At 44.5% G+C, this 17,540-nt stretch overlaps 1 protein-coding gene across 1 annotated transcript; it reads left to right on the top strand.

Moving 5' to 3' along the window:
• Positions 1 to 350: 350 nt before the first annotated feature.
• PGAP4 (post-GPI attachment to proteins GalNAc transferase 4) lies at positions 351 to 6,869 on the top strand. Its single transcript, XM_009647113.2, has 3 exons — positions 351 to 514; positions 3,506 to 4,550; positions 4,667 to 6,869. Exons 2-3 carry the CDS (start codon positions 3,639 to 3,641, stop codon positions 4,940 to 4,942), a joined length of 1,188 nt encoding a protein of 395 aa, XP_009645408.1. The 5' UTR covers positions 351 to 514; positions 3,506 to 3,638; the 3' UTR covers positions 4,943 to 6,869.
• Positions 6,870 to 17,540: the final 10,671 nt, after the last annotated feature.

Raw genomic sequence — 17,540 nt, 5'->3', positions numbered from 1 at the left:
CTCTTCCTCAGTGTTTTCCTGAAAAGTAAAATTCAGCCAAGTAATTAGGGGACTAATGAAGATAGGAACGTAGATTTGGAACCAGGTGAACCTGGAGTTTCTGGAAGGAATTTTCATCATGAGGATCCAAGTAAAGAACAAGCTGAATATATAGCTTTATATGACCACAGCTTCTAAACGTGTTTAAGCAATGGCTCCGTTCTACACAGAACATACATAAAAGTGGCCTCCACTGCAAGTATTTACATGGTTGCAGAGTAGTCCCTATTCAGGATTCATACAGGTTTTTTAAAGCACTGTAAAATCCAATTCTGATTCTTGCCTTTCTCCTCATTTTTCTGTCAGAAATGACACTTAAAGAACAAACAAGATTTTTCTTTTTCACCTAAAAAGGGAAAAAGGTGGAAATGACTGTACCAACAGCTTCTGAGAACAGAATAGCATCTGCAGAGTCAGAACCGTCCTAATGACTAGAAGACAGCCTGACCAGAAACTCTGGATGCAAGTCCTGCAGGTAAGATCAAACTTCACCTCTGTCAAAGCAAGACATTTCTGTCTAGGTTTGGAACTCTTAGGCTCCCAGTGTTACAACCGAAAAGCAGGGAGGAGGTTGTTTTCCTTGAGGCGTTCTGAGTTGCAAAACCAGAATAGGAGCTCCAAGATCTTGAGTTGTGTTACTGGTGAGGGGGAGCCAGGGTCAGTCAGAAGCGCTTGTGAGCGTGACCGTACGAGTTGTGAGTGTGACACCGTGACCTGCATGGCTGGCGTCCAGTCCTGAGTGCTTTTTCTGAGTTGGCTGCATGCTTGTATGAAGCGAGGAGATGCCTGTGCCACCTTAGCTACCCGACCATGTGCCAGGAGCCGGAACACCATTAGGTGGAGTCCTAGAACAGCTTTCGCAGCGGGCAGGGCCGGTGGAGAACTGGTGGGTGGGCAGCAGACTGAAAGGGAGTCCACCCCCAGGGACCTGGGCAGCACCTTCTCAGGTGCAGGCGAGCCTGACCCTGGAACGACATGGACTGCAGAAGAGCCAGACCTCAGGCAAGCTTCCCCCCCGATTCGCCTGCTGGGGCTACAGCCCCGGGGGCTCAGCTGGATGCGAGCCTGCTGTTCCTGCAGCTGCAGGGCAGACACTGTGCCCATTTCTCCCATTTCTCCTGTTTCAGTAGAAGACGATATTGAGGGAGGAGGCCTCTTGCTTGGGCAGGGATTATTAATGCTTCAACCTATATCCCCAGGGCTACAGAGCTCACTGCAGGCTCATAGTTTTTGTAGGTCAGATCTCCAGCGTAGCTGGCAGATGGAAAGTACGTGTCTTTACCCCCCAAGAACTAAACTGCCTTCTAGCTTCTCCTCACCTCCTTTTCCCACTGTGGTCCTCACTTTCAAGTTTGGAGGCTGGCTCGGCAATGGTGCCAACAATGCTGCTCCCATCAGGAGGCAGCTCAGAAGTATGTCAGTGTGAGTTGTAGAATGTGATTCTGCATTTGCGTGTTCCCTTAGTGTTTGTGACTGGTTAGCAGAAAATGAGAAAAAGGCAGGCCCTGCATTTTGGATGAATAAGTGCATTTAAATGCCAGTTTTTTGCATCTGATGGATTTCAGGTCTTCATGTCCTGAATTGTCATGGCTTGGATCTGGGGTCTGAAATGCAGCCATCACCTTAAAACCTTTACAAAGTCCACTGATGCAATACAATGCAGCGTCTGTGAAACAGGACTGTGTAATTAGAAAGGAAAAAAAAAAAAAAAGCTATATGGGAAGACACTGCAGATTCTCATGCATCAGTCTGTAGATTTGTCATCTCTATTTAATGACACTAAATCTTATAGAATCATAGAATCATAGAATGTTTTGGGTTGGAAGGGACCCTTAGAGGTCATCTAGTCCAACCCTCCTGCAGTGTGCAGGGACACCGCTAACTAGATCAGGTTGCTCAGAGTCTTGTGTTTTCATGAACCATAAGATAGCTTAACACTGATGCCAGAGTCTATCCAAGGACAGTTTGAGATCTCACAGCATGAAGTGCTTGATCTCTAACAAATATTTGGAATAACTTGTGTATATTTTCCATTAATCGTAGTAAAACGCCTTTCATATAAGATTGTCAGATTCCCATGTGGCAATAGGAAGCAGTTCTCATGATGGTAAATACAGCAAATCTGTGACTACAGTAATGAAGGCAGTTTAGAAGTAGTGCCAGATTTAGACCCTGCTCAGTGTCCTCTGAGTCTTTCCTTCTACATGGTCCATTCTTCTGAGACAGAGGAAAAATGCCATGACCCTGATTTCTTTTCATCCACACATCATTGTTTAGTCTGCTTCAGAAGATGGTGCAGGGGAGAAAAAAAGGGTAACATTTTGGTCTGGAAGCATCACTGGATGATCAGAACTTGGTGAAGGCAGAAGGTTAAAAATGGAGAAACTCTCCACTGAATGGGGCACAGTTAGTCAGCTGGGGGGGTGACATGAATAACGCAGTTCATAAGGAGAGGGAATGGAAATTAAAAAAGAGAGCCGAACAACAGTTTAAAAAGGGGAATTACTGGCACAAGAGAATTCATCTGAGCAGCCTAATTGCCCTGATTTTGTGTAAGCTTCTGACAGCCAGGCTGTTAGGTGTTCATGGCAGCCCAGAGAAGCAGAACAGAAAAGCCAAATATGGCAAAATCTGATTTTTGTGAAGGTGGATGTTTGCTTAAGGTGTGTGTATGTATAAATATATATATGTGTATATATATAGAAATGTTTCAGTTCAAAATTAAAGGCATATAATTTTAAATTACAAACTCTTAAATAACAAATATGAGTCAATGGCTCAATTACAACTTGTGAATCTTGCTGTGACTATTTCACAGGGTTTAGAGAAGAGGCGACATCTGAGAGAGAGACACACACATTACACTTGGTGTACGCATGCCCTTAGTAAAGTAAATTGGTATCTTTTGTTCTATTGCTTCACACTCTGGGTGAAGTGAAAAAGCATGCGTTTGGAAGTGTGCGAGCAACAGACGGGAAGCATGTGTCATTCCACAGAAGTTAAAGTTTGTCTCTCAAATATGTGCTAGGCTAAGATACAAGAGATCTGGCTTTGGTTCTTGGCTCTGACCCAAGTCTTACTATGTCACTGTGACCAGACAGTGGTATTTAAGTTCTCTGCACCTAACAGAAAGGGATTTCCACACATCCTCCATCCATGTTGCCTCTTTGTTACGCATTTGAAGCATCATAACAAGGACAACACAGTCCTATCTAGCTAAGTCAGACTACAGCTCCTGCTTGCTGAAAAGGCCTTAGGGGCACTTTGCTGGAAACTTAAGTTTGGCTCATCTTTCCTCAACCTCCCACAACAATTCTGTGATGCCCCCGCCACAAGGAGCTCCTCAGGGGCCTCTTATTTTGGCTTACTCGGTGACTAGCCCTCAGCTTTCCATTTTCTCAAATCACAGTCTTCCCACTCTTCACAGTTCCTATTTCATTAATCATCTTTTTTTCTTCTTCTGTAGGCCTGGACAAACTGTGCGGATTTGGCAGCCACTGCCCCAGCGATGCCTTGCAACCCAAGGAGGATGCATTGGTAGTGAAGGAATGAGGGCATGAAGCGAGCAGGGAGCAGGGGTGCCTCCTTCTGCAACAGCCATGTTACACCAAGCCTGGCAGCTCTATGGGAGGTGGTGCCGTTGGTCCAGTCCTTTTGTCCATCTCCTGACGCTGACTGTGGTGACATTCGGTGTGCTTGCACCTTTGGTTTGCCACCGGCTCCTCCACTCTTACTTCTATTTGCGGCGCTGGCACCTGAACCCCATGAGCCAGGAGTTCCTGGAGCAGAACCAGCAGGAGGGCCAGGCTGCCCTCCATTACTTTGAGAAGCTGCAGATACCAAACGCCTCCGAGGCTTCTGGCAGTGACACCTTTCAGCCGTTGCTGCTGGTCACCATTATCACTGTGCAGAGGCGGAATGATTTCCATTATGTCTTGCAAGTGGCCTCCCACTTCCACCGCCTCCTCCAGAAGTGCGGTGCACATTGCCGGAGCCACCGCATCCTCCTCTGTAACGTGGAGTCAGACCCCAGTAGCCATCAGGATGTCAGGCTGCTGAGCAGCTTCTTTCCTATGGTCAGTCGTGACAAAGCCAGGGAGAACCCCGACCCAAGAGTGAACCAGTTTGAGAAAGAGAAGCAGGACTATGTCTTCTGCCTTGAGCAGTCGCTGTTGATGTACAACCCAGAATACGTCCTCATAGTGGAAGATGATGCCGTGCCAGAGGAGGAGATATTTGCTGTCTTGCAACACTTCTTCTTGGCCCGGTTCTCCAAACCATACCTCAAAGACGCACTCTACTTCAAGCTCTACCATCCCGAGAGGCTTCAGCGCTACTTCAACCCCGAGCCCATGAGAATCCTGGAGTGGCTGGGCCTGGGCATGTTTCTGGGGCCCGTGCTGAACTGCGTGTACTCCTGGGCAACTGGGCGCCCCAGCCTCAACTGGCCCATTGTCTTGTTCTTTGCATTGTACAGTATGGCTTTGTCAGAGCTGGTGGGGCGGCATTATGTGCTGGAGCTGCGCCGGCTGGCTGGGCAACTGGGCGCCCCAGCCTCAACTGGCCCATTGTCTTGTTCTTTGCATTGTACAGTATGGCTTTGTCAGAGCTGGTGGGGCGGCATTAGGTGCTGGAGCTGCGCCGGCTGGCCCCCACTTTGTATAATATCGTGCCGGTCACTGAGTGCTGCACGCCTGCCATGCTCTTCTCCGCTCCCTCTGCCCGCCGTGCCTTAGGTTACCTGAAGGGGCTGCACTGCCGCCAGGGCTTTGCTAAGGATATTGCCCTCTACTCGCTGCTGCGTACCAAGGGGGAGAATGCCTACGTGGTGGAACCCAACCTGGTCCGGCATGTGGGGATGTATTCCAGCCTTCGGCTGAACGACAACCCAAAACTGCTGTGATCTGTTCATGCCTTCCCAGACACACAGTGCAGAGAACTTGCCACTGGGCAGAGAGACAGGGTGCAAACTCAGATGTTGTGCTGCTCGCACTGGGCATCCTGTGTCTCCAGGTGGACAAAGAATAACTCTCTTTTAAAAAAAAAAAAGTTTCTTAAAAAATAAACTTACGTACATGCAGACCCTATTTAATAAATCCTTGGAACAAATCAGGATGCACCATGTGGGAGGGGAGTGGAGGATTCCAGCTGAGGGTGTGGGTTGTCTGCTCTCCTTAATCATTCTTAGGGAAAAGCGCTCACACCAATACAAACAGCTGTACTGCCTACTCTCCTTTACACTGAAATCCTCACCTTAGGGCAACAGAAATGCTGGACAAAGTGAACGTTGCAAATTTAAGCTAGTGAGGAAGAAAAAGCCCTTATTTTCCCATCCTTACTGAGGTCTGATCTCTGACCTCTGTTTCAAAGCTGTGGTTTTGAGCAGACCTTTCAAAACCAGCAGTGGTTTATGTGAACTTTCCCACAAATTTTGCCTTTTATGAAGGCTCTATTTGTTACTGTCTCCCCATACAGATCCTATCTGCACCTCCACCCTTCCCATTCCTTCTTCTTGGATCAGAGAAAACAAAGCCTCCGCTGCTTCATTAAAGGTCACCTCTGAAGCTAGGAATAGGAAGACAGAATCTAACAGCCATTGGTGTTACACAGCCAGGTCACAAATGCACGCTTTCACTGATACATTACAGACATTATAAACAATACGGGAGGAGTACTGTGTTGGTTGGTATCATCACCAGCTGTAGTGGATCCAGGTCATTAAAAGAAGCCTTATCAGTTGCTGATTGGAGTTAGACGTTCAACATGAATTTACCTTGACTTCCTATCAGTGCAGAGGCAAAGATGAGATCAGGTTCCACTATCGTGCAGGATCCTTGTTTCATTTTGTAGCTGTAATTCACAGCTCAGCCTAAGTGGTTCATTCACTGGTCCTGGAAGCAAGCAAAACACCCATAGGAAACACAGCTAGCTGTTCATAAAAGCAAGCAACAATAGCACAACACATAAGGGGCCACTCTGACACTGACCCGTTAACTTCATCAGCTCTGGTTGTTAGGCATTTGGGATTGGTACTTTGTACCACAGCTGTGGGCACAATTAAATATAAAACCATGCAGATGACAGAGATCTCATACAGAATCAAAACTGGCACCAAAATGTTTATGTCTAAAGAAAAGCCCACCTTGACTTTAGTGGGTTTTGATCAAATGCATTTATATGTGGAGTTTGGTTGAACTGGTTTTGAAACCATCTTGCTAGCTTTGGAGTGATCCAAGTACAATATTTTTGTTGAGTTTTGGTCATTGGGAGTTGTTTGGTTTTTTGTTTTTGGTGAAGGAAGAGCTCTACTTTGAATCTTCTTTTCCCCAGTCTCTCCCACGTGATTTATGCCTTAAGCTCTAAACAAGTCTGGTTGTAGATATGAAAGACATAAAATTCTTGAGAGATTAAACCAAAGAAAGTTGCAAACCTCCAGCTGTCAGTGCACAATGGGTGTTGACACACAACACAAATGCATCATGCAAGTTAGCTGAGAAATGGCATCACAGCACGGAGCAGTGCTTTGCTCTCCTAGTAATCAGCTGGGATACTTCTATAACACCTTTGGAAATCAGATGTGAATAAAAACTGCTTGTGGATTCCATGCCATTCCAACAGCAAAGCATCTCTCCTGTCAAGAGCACACACGAAAAATTGCACAGGCAGAACCACGATTTATCCCCAGCTGCTGAAGAACCCAAAGATACCCGAGTGGTTGCACAGTGGTAGGGGGACAAACCTATTCTCAGGCTTTACTATAGTATGGTTAAGATGGCCGGATTTGAGTGTCATTTATTCCGCTAAGTGCCTGCACATGTGAGGAAATACAGTGTGCTTGTTTATGCCTCTTCGGTGGTGTGCTTTCTCTTGACTCTTTTTCTATCTTTGTACTATACAAATCCAGGACAATGCCCTGTTCTTTTCATGAGGGTCCATTCATACTCATTCTTGCAAAGAAAATTGCACAGCAAAGTACAATAAATAGGATAGGGAAAGGAAAAAGGAGGAAGGAAAAGAAAGAAAGAAACTTTAGAAAAGAAACCAACTAACTATATGCAGTTAATAAATGTTTTGATGTGGGAAATGATTTATCCATTTGGCTCAAAGTTATTTTCCTTGTTTGCCCAGTAGTACTTTATTTGTTATCCCAGAAGTCCAGGGTAGGTCAGTAATTTCACTGAACTTCATAGCTGAAAATTAAGAACATGAATTTGAGGCATCCCTTCCAAGCTGGAAGACAATTTTCAGGGTATAAGAGACAAGAGAAGTTGACTGGGAGACCAAACAACACGCAGAGGGCCTACAACTTGAACGTGCGAGTGAGAGAGTTTCAGATAAACCCACTGAGAATGAACTCCTTTGTGCAAGGAGCAGGTTAATAAATTCTCCAGGTCCTTCTGGAATAATTTCCTTAAGTGTCCAATTCACCTTCACAGCAGAGGTGCTTCTCTTACTGAGCCTGCTGGGGGCTATTTCGTTGTTACTTGGGTAGTTGCTCAGTGCCCACCATGCCAAAGTGGCCTCTTAGGTGAGTGTTCCTTCAGCTGCTGCCTCTGAACTTTCACAAGTAGATTGATTTTTGTTTCTGTTTTCTGTGCCACGTTTCATTAGAAATGACAAGTCAGGGAAGTGTACTTCGCCCTTGGAACTGAAAAGGGGAGGTTACTGTGAGTTCTTAATTCCCATCGGATTTTGTTGCACAGTTTGGGCTAAAAATGCAGTTTGAAACACAAAGCCTTTCCCCTCTCTTTCCTGTCAGGTGAGCGGAGCTGAGTTGCCATACCTCAGGCAGTGTACAGTTCAAGGCTTAGCATTAACTCCTTGAAACATGGCCTTAAGAGTTAGGTCTGATTCACATTAAAACAAATTTAGTGCCTATTTTTTAAACAATATGGATTTTCTTGAGCGTTGATTCATTCCCAATAGTTCAGAGGCTATATTTCAACACAGCAACTACTGCTTGCACAAGAGGATTCGTTCTTGATGGGTCAGACAGCCAGACTCAAGGCATTATTGTCCAAGACAATACAGGGGATGTTATTAAACAGAAACTACCTTTGTTTTCAAGGCATGTCCAACATAAGCATGATTCTGGCAGAACAGAAAGCATAAATTGGTAAGTCTCTATTAGATTAGAAGCCCAAGAGGATTTTCTAACTATGGTAGGTATCAATGTCTTAAGTGAGAAGGCACTGCATTTGAAGAGAGAAGGCGAAGGCCTTCCTCTCAGTTGAGAGGAGCTGTGAATCACCAGACTGGGCATTTCAACAGCAATCTGGCTGGATGCAGGATGAATTACTTTTTTCTAAAGATATTTACAGGCTAACTTTCTACCAAATAAACAACCTTTCTATTAAAACTCCATTGTCTCTTCTCCCTGTATGCCACTGTTCGTTTTCCTGACTTGCAGATCCATCCCTTCCCTTACTATATTTGACTAAGAAAAATACTTCTTTGTTCCTGCATCTGTGTGGATGTAGTAATTTGGATCCTACAACAATTCAGGTTGAAAACAACCTCTGAAGATCCCTGGTCCAGTTCCCCACTCAAAGCCGGTCGTCTTAGACCATGTTGCTCAGGCCCTTCTCCAGTCAAATACTGAGGCATTTTTATAGGGACCTGAAATAAAATGAAGCTCTAACTCCTGGAATTTAACATTAGCATACTTTTGTATAGAAAGGCAATTTTACAAAATAAAAAAGGTAATTTTCTGTGGGAGACAGTTGTAGTTACAAAGGCACTGGCAGTTTCTCTCCTGAAGTTGAGAGTTTCTTTTTGTGTATTTCCACACCAGCTTTACAGACGTCGTATCCAAATTCAGCAGATGGCAGGGCCCAACATATGGTTCCGAATAATCTTCAGTGAAACATACATCTGCCAAAAATGCATATAGAATTAGGTACTCCATGGTTCACGCTTCTTCACTGCATGTGTCTCTGTTGCTACAATTACTTCATTTCCACAAACTGTCTTGTCCTGACAGTTCATGCTTTGAGAGAATCCGCCCCATCAGCCAGTTTATTCATACACCCATATGCTAGGAGTCAGCAATATACATGTCCATTTCCAAGACTTTGTTCTGCATGGCAAGCTATGAATGCCACATTCCCAGCTGCATAACCACTGGTGATTTTTTAATGTTGACAAAGAAATACAGTATTACATTTTCTTACCCTGTTAGTAAGCCTCTGGCCACCTGTGTATTCTTCTGTGCCTGCTTTCTCTTTGAACTTCTGCCATGGTGTCCAGTGTTCCTCCAGCAGTGCAGAAACCACATCTACAAAGGTCTTTTCAGCAAACTGATCCACTTCAGACATCTGTTGTAGTTTGTATTTCGCAAATTGTATGCCAATGTTACAATGCAGCACCTAAGTGTGCTTTTTTTGGGGGACTAGGTGCTGCTTAGATAAACAAGTAATAAACAGTTAAGTGTCTCCCATTATAGCAGCCAGTTGTTTGCCTACTTGCTTTTTTAAAAACAGAATGTCAACAGAAGGGCACAGAGACCAGCGTCATTACTGCATTTATCTTCATGTCCTGTTACAGCTATTTTGCACAGCCCAGAAACGTTGCCACTGACAGCCTGATTTGAAGTTGTACCCTTGTTTGCTAACCCCACTGTTGAAATTATTACAAAGATCTGGGGTTTGGTAACATAACAGTAATGTTATGTGCTTGCCTGTTTTTCATTCCAAGTAATGGTGTTTATTGCAGCCCAGCTTTAAGACGCAAAAACAAAAAGCAAGGAAACCTTCCCTGTGCAATCCCCTCCATGCAATTTGTGGGCCTGAGTCTGTTCTGCCCAGCACCCTCCCTGATGTACATGTCTGCAGACACAACTGTGGAGCCAGAAATACAGGTGATTTCCTGCAGTGGAGCTAAAGGCCAGGCTCCCAGCATTGGGGGTGAGGGCTGTAGGTGAATAGGGAAAACAAACCTCTTAATAAACAATACCTCTGATTAGATAGGGATGAACAAGCTGGACTTTGAGACAGTTAAGCAAGGCTGCAGAGTACAGAAAACAGGAAACATCCAGCATGGTGTGGAGAGGTGAGGAGGAGGCAGACTCCACTCAGCTCAAGTCTGCCCTGATTAGACTTTAACCCCATCACGCAGGCACCACTCTCTCAGGGCACACAGAGCCAGATGTTTTTCACGTGGATGCATGTTATATGTAGATGTTCTTCCAACTTCCAGTGTTTTTTTCCATTCCATTTCAAACCCTTTTACAGGCCTGACCACATACAAAAGTATCAATGAGATCAAGAGTATTTCATTTGCTGAAGTGCAGAGGGAAGCTTTAACTTTTCCATTTTTCTCTTGCTGACCATGTAATCTCTGAAATGGCTTCACCCATTTCTTTCTTTTTCATCTTTCTCAGATGTGCTACAATTTGTCCCTCTTCACGTTTACTTCTTATTTTCATTTAAAATGGTAGTTAATATGAGTAATTAAAGGCAAAATCAGTATCAGAATGATACTGCTAGAAACACACAGAAAAAAACACAATCATCAACCTGAAGAGATATAAGTAATTCTGAATTTTTACCCATTGCCTTTAAACCAGGCTTTCCATTCATTTTAAGGTGCTTCATCTAGCAACAGTCTTTACTCAGAATTTCAGAGCAGAACTGACAGATCCTTTGACAGCAAGGTCAGATATAGCAAGGACAGCAATTAAATTAGCTTTTATTATGAAAATCCAGTACTTGCATTGTCAAACTCAAGAAAGCAAACCCACAAATTAAGACCTAAATAATAACCCAGGCCACCTGCAAACAGTTTTCAGTGGTCCTTAAAATCTGTGTTCATCTGTCAACTTCTGTGTGGTAATTTCAGGTGGAAAAGGCAACATCTGCAAAATCTCCAAGCCCTTCAAATACAAAATTCACTCATACTGTGCCACATTTGTGAGAAGAAATGCTAGATGCTTGTGTTTTAACATTATCCATCTCTTTTATAGCTGACCATCATTTTCTGTTTCCATGCTATAAAAGGCACAACAATGAACATTTGAGCTCTCTTATTAGTTATGCAACTTGTCTGCAGTGATGTTTCATACACAGATGTGGGTGAGCCATAAGGATTTTTATATTGGAAGACTATATCAGCTTTCTTGTTAACAGATAAAAAGCCATAACCCATGCAGAAAAACGTCAATCACCGTATTTAGTTAGATATGTATTTAAGTAATCAATTCTCACACATCCCAAACCCACAGAAAATAGTAATGCTTTCTCTACTAAAAGATTTTTCTCTTCACTGGAAAAGTGGGTCAGCAATCACTGCAATAATATGTAAAATTATTTTTAAGAATACCAATAACTGAGAGTACTTGTTCTTTTGCTCAACTGCCCTCCCTTCCCATTCTCCCTGTCCTTATCCTCAGCCTGGTATCTTTGCAGTACTTCCCTCTTGCCATGGAGAGGCAGAGGGGGACGAGGAACCCTAGGGAGGCAGAGAAGAGCTAGAGCTTCCTCAGGAACTGAACTCCCACAGGGAACCCTTCCTGCATGGCCAGCCCTACAAACTGCACAAGACAGACCCCGCATACCACTAAGACCCATGGCAACAGAAACAACAGTGGATGCTACAAAGGGGCAGCTGTTTCCCTCCATTACCAAGCCACTTTGTCACAAAGTTGTTATCTGTACCCCTTAACATTCATCTGCACAATCTTTTCACTCTTCACCTCCTGTTTTCCTCAGGCCCCCAAATCTGATTCCTGACCTGTGTCCTTATTCCTCTGAACACACCTTCCACCAGGGCTGCGCTGTTCTTCCTGCTCCATGTCCACCAAAGCTGTCCCACTCTTCCTGTATCACAACGCCTCTATCAAAGTCATGCTGTCCATGGCCCCAGATTCAATCTCTGCCAAAGTAATGTCTCGTTGTAGCCTCCACTACCAAGGGTGCTCACACCAGCAGACAGCCTCTTGCTAGCTACAGCCCTATGGCTGCACCACGTTATTCTGAAAAACGCTTAAACAAAAAAAGGAAACCATTCCAAAATTAGTTGGGTTACTGGAAAGCTGAGTTGACAATGAGTTCAAACACTAACTCAATGAGACAGGTTTATAACTTGGATAATGACCCAATTTTGCCATAGAATCATTAATGCAGGCAATGATTTGGTATTACATAGTTGTGATGATGAAAGTATGTACTTTTTTCCAGTTTTGTTTTAATACTGCTCTACCACAAATTTCTGCACAGCATGGCCAGCATCATGGGTCTGCATGTTAATAGTACCGAACCTTACAGTGACATTACCTAGCATGATCACTCATTCCATATTCTTGCCTGAAAAGGCTCCCATTCCTAAAATAAGTGAAAAAGTTAACCATCTCGCCCATGCACAATTTTTTTCTCTTCAGTCCTCAGAATGTCTGCTAGGACCTGTAATCCAAGTACTTATAGTGCTGGATATTGGCTCAGAAGGACTAGAAAGACATATGCTAGCCATTACTCACCTGGAAATAGACACATATACTCCTGAAAGAGCTAAGAACTCAAGGTGGGCTGCAGGGGATTATCTAAAGTGGTTTCTAAATGTCAGACATTATTTTTTTCAAAAAGGCTCCTCACAGCTTTTCTCTAATAGCCTGTCAGACCATATCGCAGATGACACTGGGAAAGAAACACTTCCAAGTAGCTTCCTACCTGTGACAGCTTCTAAGCAAGACAGAATGATGGGACTCAAAATCTAATTTTCTCTGTGGCCCTGAAGACAACCATCAGAATGACACATTTTTGGTCTCAAGAGGGTCTTAGATAATGTATTTCATTAAAAATATTTTTTAATCCATACTAGATGCCTCTGTTTGTGGTGGAGAAACTTTAATACACCACAGGGTTTATCTTTCTGATAGGATGGGAGAAATGGAAGATAAAGGGACCACTGTAAAGCTGGGAAGGCTTTATGTCCTTATGTTACGTGCCACAGCACTCTTCAGCGAAAAGGTATGGATCAGGAAGGAGAATGTTAAAGAAAACAAAACAACCCAAGCACTAGGCCTTCATCTGGACTGTATCCTCAGCTTTTTCACAGGTTTCTCTGCTGACCATCACAGAGCACTATTGCTGGCAGTATGTAAGCTGTCAAGATATCCTACAGGCACCAACCCGGGCATGCAGCTCTAGAAGAGACAGGCTCATGGGGGAAGTGCCTTAAGGATGACAGCATTGCTTAGTGAGAGGAGAAATCAGATGTCTCGCTGTGTCCATGCAAAGGCTAAAGGTGCCACTACGTGAGCCAAACAAATGGAGAAACTACGTCATTCTTCAGGCAAACACTGGGTCTTTGTGGTAAAGACATGCTAATGTCCAAGGTCGCAGAGCATGTTGTTGCTGAGGGTATAATGTTTTAAATCAAGGTCTGTCTACCTAGATTTGATGAATAGCTGTAGTGTGATTCCATATAAACTTGATTGCTGATATACCATTTATGAAGCATTAGCATTTTTCACAGAAAAATGTTGCTAAGCAACTGAGAAGTTTGTATGTCATTTTCGTATGTGTAGGTGCTGGATTTTGGTAGAAAATTTGGCTTGCACTTGTGCACCTCAATGTGGGCATATTTCTTCTGATAACCATCATTTTCGCACAAACGCTGCACAAAAGGAAATCAGAACTTGCAGTTTCATTAACCCTGATACTGTAGCATCACATTTTGCCTTTCCGTATACTAATTGGAAAAGATACATTTCTGTGCTAAACTCTCAAGTGAGGAAAATCACTGTAATACTTAGGAAGCCACTGAAATGATAGTAACACATGTCAATTAAGGACCTGTTGCACTGTTTCTCCATTTTGTTTTCTACTCTTCCTTCCTGCACTGTGTCATTTGCCAAGTATGAGCGTCCAGAAGATCTAACCCTAAATGGAAAGTTATGCCCAAGATCCCTGTGAACAATTTCCATGGTTTCTCTTGTATTTCTTTTCAGCCTGTTTTAGAAAGAGGAGGAACAATTTGAAATAACTGGAAAACATCTCAGTTTCACTGCATCATGGATGGCCTTATATACAAAGGGGAGGGGAAAAGGGGGGAACACCAGGAGCGAGACTCGGTCCCATTGGTTTCGTGTGGTTGTACTCTGACAGCCAATGACTGACCTCGAGCAATGGCACCTCCCCAGCCAGCCTGGGGAGGAGGGAGGATGAAGGAGTGGAAGGGGGGGTGGAAAAGGCCAAGAATTTTATAAAAGTTAGTGATTAGAAGGAGCAGGTCTCTTTGCCTGCATCCACCTCACCAGAAGCGTGTAGCAGCAGAGGCACTGTCCACAAACAAGTAAGTATAATGATTTCATTTCTAAACTGTAAAGGTGGTACGTATATCAGCAGCTGAGACACAATGTGTTTATCTAAAGTGGGCTTGGGGAGTTGTTTTTGGTTTTGTTTTTATTTTTTTGTTCCAGGAACAGCTTGCAAGAAATAAGCACTCAGCCATTCTGCAGTCATCTTCCAATGTGACCCACTTGCTGCTAACGCTGGCTTTCTAACTTAGCTTAGTCACTCAGAACCGCTGGAGTAAGTGAATCCTTAGTCTAAGGGGACTAGAGCAATAACATACCTGCATTACTTTCTACTGCTTTGTTTTGTATGTGTTTGTTGATGCTTGTGGCATGTATAAATTTATGTTCTGCATGGAAAAGAGAATGACTGGAAAATGCAGCTGCTCCTGACAAACACCAACGCTGACAGATGTGTAATTATGTGTGTTCATTGCGCAGCTTCTTCTGAAGTATTAGTGCAGTAGCGTGGATAAGATTCTTCGGCGGGGGGGATGTAAGGTAGTCTGCAGTGCAGGAAACTAAGAAATGCTCCTGCATTAGGCTGTAACCTTTCAAGTTGTGAACAGCCAGCTTCAGGACATTGCTCAACAAACTCAAATTCTTGCTGGGTCTGTGATCCTCCATCACTTTCTTGACTATTTCATGTGCCAGATACCCAAAACTATTTAGCCCACTTGAAACCCTCACCTCCTCTTCCCCCAGTCTCCCCTGCTGGCATTTCAAGACTTGAATTCTTGTGAAAGTCTGACAGCATTTTTTTACCTTCTCTGAGAAGAGCCCAGCCCTGAGAGAGAAGCAGCTTCACCCTAATGACCACACTTACTTCCAAGAAACCAGTTTCTTGCCACCTCAGCCATATCTAGCCATCATGAGTGTTCCAGGAGTGCTCTGCATTGACTGCAGCAGCCAGGTCCCTGAGTACATAACCTCCTTGCATACTTGCTAGAGAGATGAAATGGGGGTACATTTATTTCCTCAGGGCTCTGAGGCTAATGTGGGAATTGGGACAGGGAACTGCAGGTCTCACATATTCCCGTCCGCTTGAGATAGGATGTTGGAGCAAGGTGTCTAGACAGACCATGAAGATGGGAAAAAACCTTGTTCTCACCCTCATAAGAGAGAGCAAAAAACAACCAGGCAATTTACCATCAGGTATGCCCCAAGGGACCTATCAAGATGGTGAAATTAGTATGTAAACCAGAAACATCTGCTGCTTTTTCTAGGTGATAGAAGTCTGAATATCTTTTTGTCCCATACCCTTGACTCACTTCTTAGAACCCAGAAATTAAAAATTTTGCTATACTGAAACTTTCACTCCCACAGCAAAGGTAAAGGGAGAAACAATCTGTTCTTCCCTCAGAGCTGCTTCGTACATACAGGAGGCACCACTTCCCCTTCAGGTCCCTAAAGCAAGTACTCACACAGGATCACAGGGTAATTCAGGCTGAAGGGGACTTTAGGAAGTCTGTAGTCCAACTCAATCTCTATTAGTCACATAGTCCAGCTCAAAGCAGTGTAAGTTGTAAGGTCAGACCAGGATGCTCACAGCTTTGTTCGGGTGGGTCTTGACAACCTCCAAGGATGGAGACACCACAGCCTCTCTGTCAACCTCCTCTGCTGCTTGGCTGTCCCAGTAGTGAAAAAGAAGTCTTCATATCCAGTCTGAATCTCTCTAGTTTCAGCTTACGCCTGTTGTCTCTCACTCTCCTCTCACATGCTGCTGTGAAGAGCCTGGCCCTGCCTCCTCGATCACCACTCTGTAGGTACTGGGGGCTGCCGAGAGGTGCCCCCGAAGCCGTCTCTGCTCGAGGCTGAACTAGACCCAGCCCTGCAGCCTTCTCCTCACAGAGCAAGTGCCCCTGACCATCTCGGTGGCATCTGCTGAACTGACTCCAGTTTGTGAATGTCTTTTCCTGTACTGCACAGGCCCAACATTGGATGCAGTACCCAGATGTGATCTAAAGAGTGCTGAGCAGAAGGGGAAAATCCCTGTCCTCCCCTGGCTCTCTAGGCCGGACCCCCGCTCACACAGGACGCTGCTGGCCCTCGTTGCTGGCCCCTGTTCAGCTTGCTGCCTGACAGGGCCCCTGGGCCTTCTCCAAAGAGCTGTCTCCCATCCCGCTAGCCGTGGCGGGATCACCGCCAGGGCTCTGTCCCCAGACAACGGCTGGGCGTTTGTCCTGGCTGAACTTCACGGTGCGCCTGTTGGTCTCTTCCCGCCCCCTGCGCAGGCTCCTCTGGATGGCTGCCCAGCAGTCAAGCGTATCAACTAGTCCTGCCAGCTTGGTGTCATCCGCAGGCTAGATAAGAATGTGCTCTGTCAGCAGGATGGGGCCAGGCTTGCCCGGCCATTCATACCTAATGGTTTGCCCAATATCCAAGCAACCAGACCTACTTAGAAATCGCTTTCCCATGGAGTTCCACAGAGAAGTGAGGCCAATAAATGGATTTATCCACTGTAGTGAGAATATAAGGTGCATAACTCATTATATATCTGTCTCTCCTAAGCACACAAGTGTAAATAAGGAGTAAATCCAGTCAGGTTAACACTGTGCCTACATGTGATGGGCTAAATTTTCGAATACCTTTCATTTTCCCTATCAACAGCACTTACTTATTTATATATGCAACTTTGGTTCTTCAAACCTGCTCTTTGGAAGCAGAATCTCCTGTGGTGCACAGTGCGATGACATGCACACGTGGTTTGTATTGCTAACTGTCAGAGCTGATGTTGAAGGGCTGTATTTACTAGTAGCAACTGAACAGGAAAAGCTGCATGCATGGGATACAAACTGTATTTTGAGAGTTTAGTCCTGCACTTTTGGAACCAATTTTACAAAAGAAGGCAATGAAGAGACCCAAGAGAAAAACTTACAGATTCTAATCCAATCTTTTCCCGTCCGCAAACCAGGACTCAGGTGAGATTTTCTGTAAGATTAGAAGATACCAGTCACTTGAGGTGGTTGGAAAGAAAAGACTTCAATGGAGTATTCATGTTTCTAAGATGACCTGAAGGGGAGTGTAACGGTTTGTTCCTTCCGCTGTTCGTCTTGCCTCTGCCCTTCGGTTCTCACAATTAGTATTAACAGGATGCAGTGCTTGTGCACACATATCCACGAAGATATTTTCCCTGCAGTCCTCCATTGTCGTAGCTGAGAAAAACTTGAGACTTCAGCAGTACAGTAGTTACTTTTACAACTCTGCCATC

Source organism: Egretta garzetta, unplaced genomic scaffold, assembly GCF_000687185.1.
Source record: "Egretta garzetta isolate BGI_Z169 unplaced genomic scaffold, ASM68718v1 scaffold559, whole genome shotgun sequence".
Lineage (NCBI taxonomy): Eukaryota > Metazoa > Chordata > Aves > Pelecaniformes > Ardeidae > Egretta > Egretta garzetta.
This window is presented reverse-complemented; position numbering and strand designations above follow the sequence as displayed.

Excerpts from the sequence above, each read along its gene's own strand:
- PGAP4 (XM_009647113.2), top strand. The coding sequence starts at position 3,639 with ATGTTACACCAAGCCTGGCAGCTCTATGGGAGGTGGTGCCGTTGGTCC. Across the intron at positions 4,551-4,666 it reads AGCTGGTGGGGCGGCATTAT|GTGCTGGAGCTGCGCCGGCT; the intron begins GTGCTGGAGCTG and ends GGGCGGCATTAG.